This window comes from Dasypus novemcinctus, chromosome 2, assembly GCF_030445035.2.
Source record: "Dasypus novemcinctus isolate mDasNov1 chromosome 2, mDasNov1.1.hap2, whole genome shotgun sequence".
NCBI classification, from domain to species: Eukaryota; Metazoa; Chordata; class Mammalia; order Cingulata; family Dasypodidae; genus Dasypus; species Dasypus novemcinctus.
The window spans coordinates 83001389-83016360 of NC_080674.1; the positions used below are offsets into that span (position 1 = coordinate 83001389).

At 35.2% G+C, this 14972-nt stretch overlaps 1 protein-coding gene across 10 annotated transcripts in view; it reads right to left on the reverse strand.

Annotated features, from left to right (window-relative positions):
- SSBP2 (single stranded DNA binding protein 2) overlaps positions 1-14972 on the reverse strand; it is a 350060-nt gene that overhangs the window by 90333 nt on the left and 244755 nt on the right. For 6 of the 10 annotated variants that reach the window (XR_011646098.1, XR_011646097.1, XM_004455906.5 and 3 more), the window contains one exon: positions 13435-13524. The exons of the other annotated variants lie outside the window; for them this stretch is intronic. Coding sequence is in view for 4 of the 6 variants with exons in the window: in XM_004455906.5 (XP_004455963.1) it covers positions 13435-13524 (90 nt within the window). In the remaining 2 variants the exon portion in view is untranslated. The remainder of the gene's footprint in view (positions 1-13434; positions 13525-14972) is intronic. 10 annotated transcript variants of the gene reach the window in all.

Genomic DNA, 14972 nt, shown 5'->3' on the forward strand with positions numbered 1-14972 from the left:
TTTTTAAGAAGATGAGACTTTTTCTCAAGCCCTCATTACCATATAGTCATTGGCTATAGCTGTGTTCCAAAGGAGCTCTGGATTATGAATGGGGTCTATGTTATTTGCTGGTCTAATAAATTATAAACGTTTGAATAACATTCTAAAAAACCTTTAATAATTAGTTTTATTTTTTAAATGAGCATTTATTTTTTATTGTATTTTTAAAAAGATATATAGGTCACAAAAAATGTTACATTAAAAAATATAAGAGGTTCCTACATATCCCCCTCCCCTCCACTCCTCCCACATCAACAACCTCTTTCATCATTGTGGCACATTGACCGCATTTGGTGAATACAATTTGGAGCACTGCTGTACTGCATGGATTATAGTTTACATTGTAGTTTATACTCTCCCCCAGTACACTGAGTGGGTTATGGTAGGATATATAATATCCAGCATCTGTCCCTGCAATGTCAGGTAGGACAACTCCAAGTCCTGAAAATGCCCCAACATCACGTCTTTTCCCTCTCCCTGCTCTCGGCAACTATCATGGCCATTTTCTCCAGACCAATGCTACATTTTCTTCCATTACTAGTCACAATAGTTCTATAATTAGTTTTGAATGAACTTACATTAAAGCAATACACACAGGCACACTTTTTTTTTTGGTGTCTGTGCGACAAGTAGCTAGAGTTCTCCATAAGCTGAATCTGGCTTCTGTGTTTCTTCCCTCTTAGTGACTCAAGTAATGACACTTCAAAACCACCTTAACACAATAATAGTAAAGACATGAAAGTAAACACTTGGGAATTTATAATTTAGGGTAGGATATCAGGCTGATTCAATCAAAAAAGAAGTCAAAACTTAATACAGTAATTTTTTAAAACCACCCTTAACTTTTCATTAAAGAATGCAAAATTATTCTTACCTCTTCTCACTTTTCTCTATTTTATAGTCACATCTCTATGCAACTTGTTGTAGGTGAGAGTGCCCAGGAGACAAGCACTTTAATTTACTTTCATGTAAAATAAACGTCACTTTTCTCTTACCCTTCTGATATCTTGATATGCTAGACAAACTTTTTACTGATAAGCAGCAGTCCTTTTAAATTCACAGGTACAAATAATGACATGGCTTGTGGGTGTAGTTTTCAGATACAAGTGGCAGATTATACATATTTTTGCTTTCCTTAGAAATGACATGTATATAATCATTTGGTTACTTACCTACAAACATGGAGTCTATATTAAAGTTACTAAATTCATGTTTAAATTATACAGTAGTCTTTCTACATAACATTTTAAAATTTAAGGTACCAGGGCTGGGGATTGAACCCAGGACCTCATAAGTGAGAAGCCAGTACTCAACCAATGAGCCACAGTGGCTCCCCTGAGTTGGTTTTTTCGTTTGTTTGCTTGTTGTTTTGTTTTTGTTCTTAGGAGGCACTGGAACCAAGCTGGGACCTCCCATGTGGGAAGGAGGAGCTCAACCACTGGAGCCACATCTGCTTCTGATATTTTTATATAAATTACTAAAGCACCAAAAAGTTTGTTTTGAAACTAAAGTTTACTAATTTAAATAATCCTTAAAAGTATAAACATAAACAAGATGAGATTCCAAATTGCACTAACTGAACTTATTTCTGCACCCCCAATTTAAAATATGCATTTAAAAATACATGTGACTTAAACAGACACATATACACACAAAAAAATAGATAAGGTAAATTCAAGTGGAAAAATATTCACTGATGCCAAAGTTATTTGTAATATTAGAGACTATTTATAGAATATAACAATGGCAGAAAACAGGTAGTATCCTCATTTCTAGGCATTCTAAGTAATTAATTCTATTTTATTCTTTTTTGATACACATCCTATACTGTACAAAAAGGGCACCTGGATTGTTCTATTCCCTAGTATTATTTTTTATACTTAAGACTATACCTGATGACCGGGGAGAATGAATGATATCTAACATAGCCTATACTCTCCTCCCACAGTTGCCAGCAGAATTGTTTTCCTGCCCCTTAGCAGGGTTGGCGCAGTTTATAGTAGACAACACTTTACTCTTAGCAATATTTCTTTGACCCCTTTCTCCCTCCAGCTACTGGCTCATTTTTAACTTTTCCTTTATAGGAGTTTTTGCTCTTCCCAATTTCTCTCTTCCCAGTTTATCCTGAATCCACTTTCATAAAGCTTTCACCCCACTACTGTACTGACACTGACATTATCAGGCCACCAATGACCTCCTTGTTACATCCACTGGTTAGTTATCAGTCTGTTACTAACTTGACCTACCAATAACATTTGATACAGCTGATCATTCTCCTTGAAACATTTTCTTCATTTGGCTTCCAAGATACTACATTGCCTGGCTTTCTTCCACTCTTATGGGCTGCTGCTTCTAATTCTGCTTTGCTGGCTCTTCCTTTTCTCCCTGACTTCTTATCAATAGAGTGCCCTAGGATCTATCATTGTACAGCTTCTTATCCCTATCTATGTGGACTATTTTGGTAATGTCATCCAGGTTCACAGCTTTGAATACTATCCGTATACTAGTGATTCCCAAGGTTATATCTCTAGCCTGGCCTCAATGCCAAAACTCGAGATTCTCATCTCTTGCTCCCTACTCAACATCTCTTGAACATCTAATAGCTATCTCAATCTTGATAGGTTCAAAACTAAGGTTCTAACATTACCCCTCATTCTTGAAATTTTACCTACCTTGATAATTATCAACTCAATTTTTCCAGTTAAATAAGCCCCAAAGTTTGTACTCATCCTTGACTGGTCTATTTCTCTTGTAATACATATCTGTCATTGAAATCTGTTGGCTCTGGCTTCCAAATATATTGAGAATCCAGCCACTTCTTACTTCTGCGATCACCTCTTCCAGGCCATAATAATCTCTTGGCAAATCTTTTGCAATAACATCCAAACTGGTCTCCTAGGTTCTACCCTTTTCCCCCATAGACTATTATCAAAAGAGCAGCCGTAATGACTCTTAAAATGTTCCACTCAGATGGAAATCCAAATCCCTACAGTGACTTAGAATGTTCTCATTGATATGGCATTCTGTTATCTATGCATTCATATCCAAGTATTCTCCCAGCTGATACTCTATTTTAGCTACTCACACCTCTCACTGTCTCTTGAAAAAGCCAGTCATGTTTTGAACTCAGAGCCTTTGCAATTGCTTATACCTCAGCCGAGAACACTTTCCCCCCAGATATCTGCATGGCTTGTTTATCACCTTCCTTAGGTCTTTATTTAAGTAACAGCTTCTCAGTGGGCCCTTCTCTGACCACCTTTCCAAAACTTCAACACTGCCTGTCTTCCTTTTCTATTTCATTTTTCTCTCTATCCTTATTGCTGTGTAACATATTGTATATTTTAAAGTAATAATTTAGTTTGTTTATTGTCTCCCTTAAGTTCTATGAAGGCGAGATTTCTATTCACCTTATTTACTGCAGTAACCCTACCATGGGAGGTATGGTGGTTTGGAGCTACGTACTCCAGAGAAATGCTGTTTTTAAATCTAATCCATTCCTGTGGCTGTGAACCCACTGTAAGTAGGACCTTTAGATAAGGTTACTTCAATTAAGGTATGGCCAATTCAACTGGGATGGGTCTTAAACCTATTACTGGAGTCCTTTATAAAGAATGAAATTCAAACACAGAGAGAAAACAGCTACAGAGGGAGCACTAAGAAACTGAAAGTCATCAGAACTGGAGGTAAAAGGAAAAGCCAGGAGAGGCTGCCATGTGTACTGCCATGTGACAGAGGATCTTAGGACCAAGGATTCACTGGAGCCAGTTCCAGAACATCAGTCTTTGCCAGGAAAGGATCGCCTTGATTTGGACTTCTCCAAGCCTCAAAACCCTGAGCCAATATTTCCATCATATAAACTAACCTATTGCATGGTATTTGTTTGAGCAACCAAGGAAACTAAAACAGGGGCAATAAATAATTTGCTGCTGAATGTCACTGACAGTCTTACCAGTGTTCTTCAAGATTTAGTTTGTGAGAATAATCTGGTAAACAAGCATGCAAGCAAGCAAACACAAGCAAAGGCTCTCTCGCTAGCCTTCTCCTATTCTCCCCAAATTCTGATTACTAGAAGGGGGTGACTCCCAGGATTTTCACATCAGTAGTTGACAAAACACACTTAGAGAAACATCATTCTTTGTCCTTAACCTTTGGCTCTCCTACAGGCTATCTAGTGGTGACCATATTCATATACAACAGGAATTGATAAATTATAGCTTATGGGCCAAATCTGGACCACTGCCTATTTTCGTAAATAAAATTTTATTGGAACATAGTCATGCTCATTAGTTCATGTATTGTCTATGGCTGCCTTCATGCTACAACAGCATATTTGAATAGCTGTGACAGAGACCAGGTGGCCTGCACAGCCTAAAATATTTACTATCTGGCTCTTTTATAGAAGAAGCTTGTTGACCTCTAATATAGAACATATGACAAATTATTCCTGAACACCACTTAGTGAGATAAGGTATCTAAAAAAACTGAAGGCACACTAATGCATACTTAAGATAAATCTATCCCACCTATATAGGGAACTTAAAATAAATTTAACAAGTTTTTCTTTAATTCTCCAAAGAACGGTGGCCATTTTTTTTATAACCATTTTTTTAAATAAAAAATCAAAATTGTGTAATAAGTAGCCTTTGCACATTGCAATTTTACTATATAAAAATTCTTTTTTAAGGGGCTTTAATCAAACTACAACACACCAGAATTTTCAGTAATAAAATATTTTAAAAAGAAATATGTAATTTAAAATTATCTGAGAATAGCTAAGCTCTTATCACAGATGTGATTAAAATATCATATTTTATTATTTCATACTAAATATCTTGGCATCTTAGTTTGCCTGAATAACATGAAAGTGAAAGAAAAACCAAATACTGGTCCAGGATGGTCAAGCTAACTTTTTCCTAAATACTTATTTTGACAAACTAATAAACAAAAAAAGTAGAGGTTCTAACAGGAAATATTTCCTTCCATTCTAACTGGAAAACCCAAGTAAAGACTCTGAACACCTAGCACTCCCTTCTCTTCTCTTTGTTCACCAAGTCACTGTTGTAGGGTCTTTACTTGTTTGAAACTGCAATTTTTAAAAAAGCATATTTAGTTATTATTCAAGCTGAGCAGTTTTAATTTGTTCTAATAGATGAGGGCAGAAAAACTATTACCACAACTGCAGGATAGCACTATCAAAGCCAGCAGCTGTCAGGCACCTTTATTTTTCAGGCTGCTTTTATCTTTATGCTAAGGAAAGACTGGGAACAATTTTTCTATATTTAGAATCTCTGTTCTTTAAAGATTCAAAATTACACTTTTTAAGAAAATTAAACCTAATTTTTATTTCTTAAATTTTTTTATAAATGAGAATCTGCCCCCTCCCATCCCTGCCACCCAAATACTAGTATATTTATTTCTGAGATATACAATTTTTAATGCCTGAGTTTTTAAACTATAAGTATACAGATAGATAGATAGATAGATATGGGTAATATTAGATGTTATAGTTTGCTAAGTCAATTTTGCTTGACATTTTCAGTACCATATTTATTCAACCTAAGAAAGGATATGATAATGAATATTTTGGTTCACATCTAAGATCAAAGATGAAATCTAAACTTCTAGAAAGAGAGAAAGATTTTCTCCTGGTTTAAAGTAGTTCCTAACACTAATTTCTGAAGCGGCCATACTCAGAAAGGATAAAAGGAAAGGCAAACCACAGAGAATGAAGACAATACGAAGATGAATAATAGAAGGGAATTAAGAAGGCGTGTAGACTAATTATATGTATAAATAATACTGATATGGAAGCGGACTTGGCCTAGTGGTTAGGGCATCCCTCTACCACATGGGAGGTCCGTGGTTCAAATCCCAGGCCTCCTTGACCCGTGTGGAGCTGGCCCACGCGCAGTGCTGATGCGCGCAAGGAGTGCTGTGCCACCCAGGGGTGTCCCCGTGTAGGGGAGCCCCACGTGCAAGGAGTGCACCCTGTAAGGAGAGCCGCCCAGCACAAAAGAAAGTGCAGCCTGTCCAGGAATGGTGCCATACACACGGAGAGCTGACACAACAAGATGACGCAACAAAAAGAAACACAGATTCCTGTGCTGCTGACAAAAACAGAAGCGGACAAAGAAGAAGACTCAGCAAATAGACACAGAGAACAGACAACTGGGGTGGGAGGGGGGGCGGAAGGGGGGTGGAGAGGGGAGAGATATAAATAAATAAATAAATAAATCTTAAAAAAAATAATACTGATAATAACTTGGTTGGATTTTGAACATTTGAATAGGAATAAAGAGGTAGAGGAATATACTATTAGAGACTAACATATCTTCAAAATGTAGGAATTATTTCCAGGATTAAGTTAAATATCTCTTCCCAGAAACATTTAACTAGGAGCATATGAAAACATTTTCTTTATAAATTTCATGCATTAGAATAATTACTTTTCCCACCTTTGATTAATTTTTATTTTCTTTTAAAATATCAAGCATATTGTATTACCCTGAGATTTGTTTTGTCTTTGTTGCTTTATGATACTATTTATATTGAGGCTTTTCTAGGCAATAAACCACGGAAAAGGGGGATATTCAGTTCTATTTTTTTTCTTCTTACTGTGTTTCTACTATGTCAAAGCATTAGGTCAGCTTCCTACAGCGCAGTCTTGCTAAAAATAGCACCTTTGGAAAATATGCCCCAAACAAGTGGAGACATCTGCAAACCACCACTAGATGGCAAAGCAGCTTTGCTATTGTTAATAAACTTATAAACCCGCTGTAACATTATTTTCTACGACATCTGAATTTTGATCAATTTGGATTTTAAAATATGGATGACCACCATGGTCTGAAACCAAATTACTTGGTATAGTTTATCTTTAACAAATATTTATAATTTCATATGTGGCAAAGCCCTACATTTAAAATCCAATATCAATATTATTAGTTTTTGATAGTTTTATTTGAAAACACTAAGGATTCTGTGACTAGAATAAAGTAATTGTATCAAGATAAAAATCAAAACAAAATATAACACATGGTAAAATTAATAAAAGGCTATCCAGAGTTTAAAATGAGGTATTTACAAGTATATCCCTCATTAGTTATAAACTCAAAGATACTACATACTATATTAGTATCTATTAAAATTATATTGTACTTTTACATAAATTATGTTTAGTTACTAAAGTGATTAAAAATCAGGTATAATTTCCTTCTTAAAAGTTTCCTTGTGAAAGCATTTTCACCTCCCTCAAAAGTTTTTGTATAGAACTATTGTGGCCAGTAATGGAAGAAATTGTAGCACTGACGTGGGGAAAGTTGCCACAGTAGTTGCTGAGGGCAGGGAGAGGGAAGAAGAGATGTGATGTGGGGGCCTTTTCGGGACTTAAGAGTTGTCCTAAATGATATTGCAGGGACAGATGCTGGACATAACCCACTTGAATGGACTGTGGGAGAGTGTAAACTACAATGTAAACTATATCCATGTGGTGCAGCAGTGCTCCAAAGTGTATTCACCAAATGCAGTGAAATGTGCCACAATGATGAAAGAGATTGTTGATGTGGGAGGATGGGGGTATATGTGTGTGGGAGTATGTGGGAACCGCTTATATTTTTTAATGTAACATTTTTTGTGATCTATGTATCCTTCAAAAAAATACAATAAAAAAAGATGGGGGCGGGGGTCGGGAGTGGGGTATATGGGAACATCTTATGTTTTTTAATGTAACATTTTGTGTGATCTATTAACTTTAAAAAAAGATAATTAAGAAATAAAATAAAATATAAAAAAAGTTTTTGGTTGAAATGAGAAATACCCATTTCCTCTAATATAGTATTAGGTTGTAGTAAATTCGTAAGAGAAGCTTTTCTCTTATTCAAATCCATAAAATTATAAAATTCTGTAAGGTAACAGTTAATTTTCTTTTCGTCAAAAATTTTTTTTTTAAATTTTAAGTTGTTACTTTATGCATTTTACACCATCATACATAAATGAAAAGAAGGTCTAATTGGTCTAGGAGCATGACAGCTTATGTCAATGAAGTTGTCAGAACAAAAGTCTTCTGACTGTCTTTTTGTATAAATCTTACGAGAGTGAATAAATAACAGACTGAGGCTCTTAAAATACAAGTCAAATTTTTTCAAATACAATGAAACTTTTGAATGAGACTCCAGCACAGGGGGATGTGAGCTAGTACACTCAGTTCTAGGTGTGCCTACGATGTATACTCATAACACACAGCAATACTGTAGGTTCCTCCACTAAAATGCCAATAAACTCCCAATTGGATCACCGGCCACTTCATCTGTCTTTCCTCCAACTCCAGCAACAAGAACTCCATATTAAGAAAGATGCTCTAATGTCATTCTCACCAGTTGCATGGTAGGTGTAACTTTGCAGATTTCTTCTACAAATTATTCCATTGTTAAAAGACTCCAAGTAAAATAAATGTGTTTTACTTTAATTGGCTTTCATTTTATTTAATTGATTCTACCTTTTGCATGTCCAACTCTTCTCATTGATTTTACTTAGTCTCCTACTCAACAAAAGAAGCTCTCCCATTTCAATAAAAAAGTATAAACAATGTTATTATCTGTTACCAATAGAAAGGCATTAATCTAAACGCTGCTTTCCAGGATGGACTTATTATTCATATGAGGCATTAATCATAATTATTTATTTGAGAGGTTGAATTAATAGCTATTATTCAAATACTGTTGCGATGAATTCAATTTATGATAATTCCCCTGGATAATGACCTTTGGTCTATACTTACATCATAATGGAAAAGAGGGGGCTTGTTCTGCAAGGCAAACAGGAATAAAAGGAATATGTTCATCTAGTTAGGAGAACTAATTCAATGTATGTAACTACTTACTAGTTCAGAACTAGTTAAGCTGATGCTTCCTGTGCTAAGTACAACGTATTCTCCTTTATTTTCATTTATTCATTAAATTTTAATAGACTCAGTCCTTTCTTGGTCTAACCCCATTCCAGCTGTTCCCAAATGAGCATTCCATTACCTTACTAAAAATTGGGATTAAAAAATATTCTCATACTCTACTCAGAGGCCAAAGCCAATGGGAATTTAGGAGCTGCAACCAAGCTGAGAGACTGGATGAACTGTTTTTGAACCTAGTTTTCTCTGATATCAGAATCAGTGGCTTTTGAGGAGAAGCTAAGTCTCGATCCCAGCCAGCCATCTGGATCTGCCCACATTTGCAGAAACATGGCCAGCCCTTTTCCAATAGCTTCCAATCTCCCTAGCCTTGCTGGCCTTGAGCATCATAACTTACAAACTCTGAAATGATACCCCATCTCGTCACTCTTGGTGGTCAATAACTCTTGGGGACTGGGTTATAAACTGATATTTGCAATTGAATGATGTTGTTATTCTTATTCATGGAAGGCAGCTATTCTTCATGCACAACATGCATTATGGTATAATGACCAGAGTCATGCTGAAGTATAACCCAAGCCCTCCGGGAAACCAGTGCTGATAGGAAATATCTGAGTAGTTTGGTCTCATCACTCTTTGTACCAAAAGATTGTAGCATCATATTTCTTTTTCAAAAATTTAATAGTTTTGAGTTTTTCGTTTTTGTAAAGAAGTATTTCTAGGGAGGTTGGATAAATTTAAGTCTGTAGACTAGGGGAAAAAAGTGTTTGAGATTAGCTGGAATGATCTTCCGGGATAAAGAGTAATGACTTGTATGTCACTTAAATGTATCTAAAACTTTTTCTATCTTTCCTTAGTCAAATACTGCTAAGGCTTATTAAACATAATTACACACTGCTTCTTCCTTTCCAATCCTACTGCCACTGCTCTCGAATGGGCCCAGAAAGTCTCTTCTTTGAATTACTACAATAAACCAAACAAATGATATCCCTGCATCCGGTCCCTTTAATGGGTTCTGTTCTTCTGTTCATCTTTTATACCACTGTGTTCTTTGGAATCCTGTTGTACTTCCCTTAACTTCTTATGCTATTCTTTCTCTCTACACAATTAATTTCCTTTGCATTCAATTGCCTTTAATATGATGATGGTCCTCTAATTTTTCTCTCTAGCCTAAATCACTCTCCTAGGCTTCACATCCTTAGGTCCAGCTGCATAAAATGTATTTCCACTTCAGTTGTCCCACGGGAACCTTATTTGCCCTACCTCAAACCTACTTCTCATTTTGTGGTCCTTTTGTCAGAAAATGATACCTCCATTTGCCCATGTTAGCACAGAAACCAGGGTATTAAACTTGAAGTCTTTTATACTCACTTTCCATTTCTGTTTCTCTCTCTCAAATCTGTTCATATTTCTCCATACCCACTGTCACTATCTTAGTTTGGGCCATCATTAATTCTCAATTGAATTACTTTAACAGCCTCCTAAATAGTGTCCCTACCTCCAGTCTTGGCCCTTTGCAATCTTGGCTACACCCTACAGCTGTAATAATTTTTCAAAAATGCAAATATGAACATGCCTCTGCCTGCTTAAAATCCTTCAACAGTGTATTACTGTCCTTAAGATCAAGTCCACACTCTTATCTAATCTACAAGGCCCCACAAGCTTGCTCTTGAGCCTCATCATCAGACACTTTCCCCTTAGATAATGCAAGTTTCCATTTTGCCGAAATACTTCGTGTTTTTTTTCCCCTCTGGACAAGTCTTTTAAAATACTTTTTCCCTTTTCCTGGAATGTTGTCCCCCTCTTTCCTTGACTCCTTTGCTTAACACTTAACTCATATTTAGATACCAGTTTGGATTTCATTTACTACTTTGGATCTGCTTCCCTGATTATGCCCAATGCTGGGGTTGGTGACCTTCTGATATGCCCGAAGAGCACATTCTATTTACTCATTTATTATAACCATTTTCTCTATATATCCTAATTGCCTCTTTTCTCTTTCTCATTTACCACACTGTAAGGTTTTTTTTGAAGGCAGGGATTCTATATTTAGTTTTATCATAGTTGCCTGAGAGAAGCTGAATTCACGCTACAGCATGAATGCTGGTCACTGCCCTTCTTAAATATTTCTGATCACTCCCGCATGCCAACTAAATAAAGACTCAATTTCTTAGCATGGCACATAAGGCCCTTCTCAATATTCTGGAGCATATACTTCCAATCTCAATTCCAGGAACTCCTGCCTCCCTTCCTCCTACCCCTGAACAAATTACTCTGAACAACTCTCCACAGGTCATACAATTTGATACCTCCACACTTGCTTATCCTGTTTCTACTTTCTGAAATGTTATTCCTCTGCTTGTTTGCCTGGACAGATTTTTTCAAATCACTCTTAGCTCCAACTCAGGGAGACCTAATGGTTCTCTCTTCTTTGTTATCATAGAACTTTATACGTCACCCTACTAGTACATATCTCACTGTATTACAGTTATTTGTTTTGAATCCTGCCTCACGGTATAGACAATTAACTTTAGCAAGATACATAATATAACTACTTTATTTTTAGATGCCTACCACAGTGCCTGGTATTTAGTAGTACTCAAATATCACATTAGAATAATTAAAGTTAACTCTATTTTAACTACTCTTATCAAGACTTTGAGACAGAAGACAGGTAAGAGGAGACTGGTTCATTCTACAAAATAAGAAAATGAAGATGTGTGGATTTGTATATCTTTGCTTAACTCTAGGATGAAGGCATTTGCCTTCCTCCCTGCCCTACTAATTCTTTTTACAAGTGCTACCTGGAAGCTTCTTACTAACTCTTAAGTAGATAAAGTCTTCTGATTTTTCCCTACTCCAAACCTCCTTGGCAAGACAAATAAGAGCATGAGAAAAAAATAAAATGGGCTGGGACTACTTCAGGAATAATGATAAATCACTAACTTAAAAAAGGTAAATTCAATTGCAAAAGTCCAGACTGGGTCGTTTGAATCCCAGCCATGTCCATTGCAAATCTATTGATGCCTTGGTATTTTCATCTGTATAATATGGATAACATTACTTCACATATAGGATTATTTTAAGAATAAAAGAGTTAATATAGGTAAAATATTTAGAACAGACCATGACAAATATAAGAAGTACATTAATTATTAGCTATTATCATCTTAAGTAATTTAAGATAATAAATAATGGTTATTTAATTGAAAATCAAGAGTTATAGTCTGCTCCTAGATTATAAGAAATTACCCCCAAAATAGAATGTGAGCTCTAAGAAGACTTTTGAATATTCCAGACCACATGGATGTTAATATAGAGTGGCTGAGTAAATAAGCATGTCCTAAGGGGACTTTATATTTGAGCTGGTATTTGGTTCTAATTAAGATCTTTTTTATTCAATTTTTGTGTTTTATACTTTTATTTCTCCATTTTCATATTTGTATGTTCATTGACCTAGCCTGCAACAAAGGTAAGGATTAACTAACAAATAATTATTAAGGAGTTTGTAAATACAAAACAGTAAAGTAAAGTATGCACTTAATGTAATTACATTAATTCTTGTAATGCCTTCCAACTGTAGTTGTTTTTTTTTTAATCTGGTTGTGTCATCGTCTTTTTGGTGCATCTCTCTGCTGCGCCAGGGCCTTGTGCCTCTCCACGCAGGTCTGGGATTTTTTTCCTTTTTTACCAGGAGGTACCAGGGATTGAACCCAGGTCCTCCGTATGATAAATGGGAGCTCAATTGCTTGAGCCACAGCTGCTTCCCCAGCTCTTGTTTATAACACCTAGTTTCATATTAATTCTCTAAAACTGTTATAAAATTATGTATCAAAAAATAAACTTTAGAATTTATGTTGGTTTGGGTTAGAAAACTGGCAGATTTTAAAAGTGGGTGCCATAAAATTATTAATGTTATGTATTGTAATTTAGAAATTATCATTGTTATAAAAATAATTTATCTTGTTGAAATTTTCAATACTAGCATATATGTTTGAAATCTGATCTCAAAATAATTTTACATAATGATATTAATAAAAATTCCATTTTAGCCACAAAGATGATATAGTCTATAAGTCTTGGTAAATGAATAGATTATGATTTAGCTGTATTTTGAAAGTATAGCCAAATCTTGATTATCTTTAGTGTGGGGAGATATGGAAACCTTGGATAATTAAAATTTAGAGATCTTTTCAGAATTTCATCTTTAGCCTCTTCTCCCTCCAAATCTTTACCACAGTTAACTTAATGATCTAATCTGTATTTCAACTTCTTTTCTTTCTTAATGGAGCAATGAAATGACTAAATAAATAAACATAGGAAGGATGGTTAGTCTATACTCTAGATAACTGATCTGAATAATCAAGAGCTGGTGGCACAATGTTATGTTTACTTTAGGAATTTAAAAATAGCCTCACCTTCCTCCACATCTTTAAATAAAAATCAAACCGGAATTCCTATGCCTTAACATTCCTAGTCAGAATTTCTCTGAGTACCTGAAAGAACCCTGGTGGTACAGGACCTACTGGCATGCCATCTCCTGGGGGAATGTTTCCTAGCACTGGACTGGGAGCTGCTGCAGCACTCTGTAAAGAATAAAGGAAAAACAAACCTATATCATTACAGAGAAGGCACAAAACCAAAAGACTAATGATAACAGATTGTAGGAAGGGATTTTTTTTTCATTCTCAGGAACAAATACTAGATATAAACTAAGATGCAACAGGTAATTTAGCATATGACTAGTGAAGTTAGTTGGTGTAAACAGGTCTTTTAAAACTTTTTAAGTAACAAAACCTTAATCAGATGGTATGTTTGAATGATGAATATAAAATGCTAATAGTAATATGACAAAATAATAGAACTTTAAGTAAATGCTTTATTTTAAGGCACAGGTACCTGAAATGGTTACATTAATAACAGGAATAGGTAAATATAATGTTAAAAGCCTGAAGATAATAGTTGTGAGAGTTGAGGAAAAAAACTTTTTTTTTTTTAGATTATGCTTTTCTATGTGTCATAAAACAAGCGTAATTAATTTTCTGCCTACAGGTGCACGTGTTATTCACTTTCTGATATACCATAATTGGAAACCAAGTATAAAATAGGGAGGGGAAGATGAAAAAGTAATTAGATTGAATGAGAGAAAGGAATTAATGTGAAAGATTAGCTCATATAAACAAATTCTGAAAGAAAAGAAAAAAACAGATTGAAAATTCAAAGCCTGCTTTCAGTTGCAAATTATTTCAGGGGAATCTGGAGTTTCACAAAATAGAGGAGTATGAAAAACCATGGATTAGATTCTTTGTAATCAAATAACTTAATACATTTAGTACCTACATAGGACATTTATACGTAAGAATGTTCTAAAACATGGAGTTCATCCCTCAATCTGGCTGGCCATATTATAAATAATAAGAGCAGTCAAGAAGGGACCAGACATAGGCTGAAGACAGAGCAGTATGAATCCAACACTTCTGCTATAAAAAAGAACTCAAAACAAATTCTGGATCTAGTGTATCTGTTGCGTTATTCTCATTTATATGACAATGTGTTCATGTACTCATTAATATTCCATTAGAAGGATGGTGTAATATCTCAGTATATCTAGCATTTTTCCTGGCACATAAATTGATAAAAAAATACCAGCCATGTTTTTTTCTGTAGTCATGGCAGTTACTAACAATGAAGGCAAATGATTTTTGTATTTCCTTAAGGAAGTGTAAATTTAATATGGTTATCTGATATATTGCTTACCTATGAATACCATGCATTTCTTAAAAATTTAAAACATTTTAACACAATAACAATAAATCTGCTTTGGTCAGTGGTTTTTGTTCATTCCTCCATCTTGAGAGATTTGGGATGATATCTGCTCTGACTGCTTCAGGCTGAGAAGGTGGTAAATATTATGGGGTAACAGAAGAGAATTATTTTGCTTGCAGTTGAAAATACTCTTTGCTCCTGGGGTGGGGCTGGTCCACCGTCATCATTCTGTTAGGTGTCCAGGGCAAGCCCAAAGTATTGGAGAGTA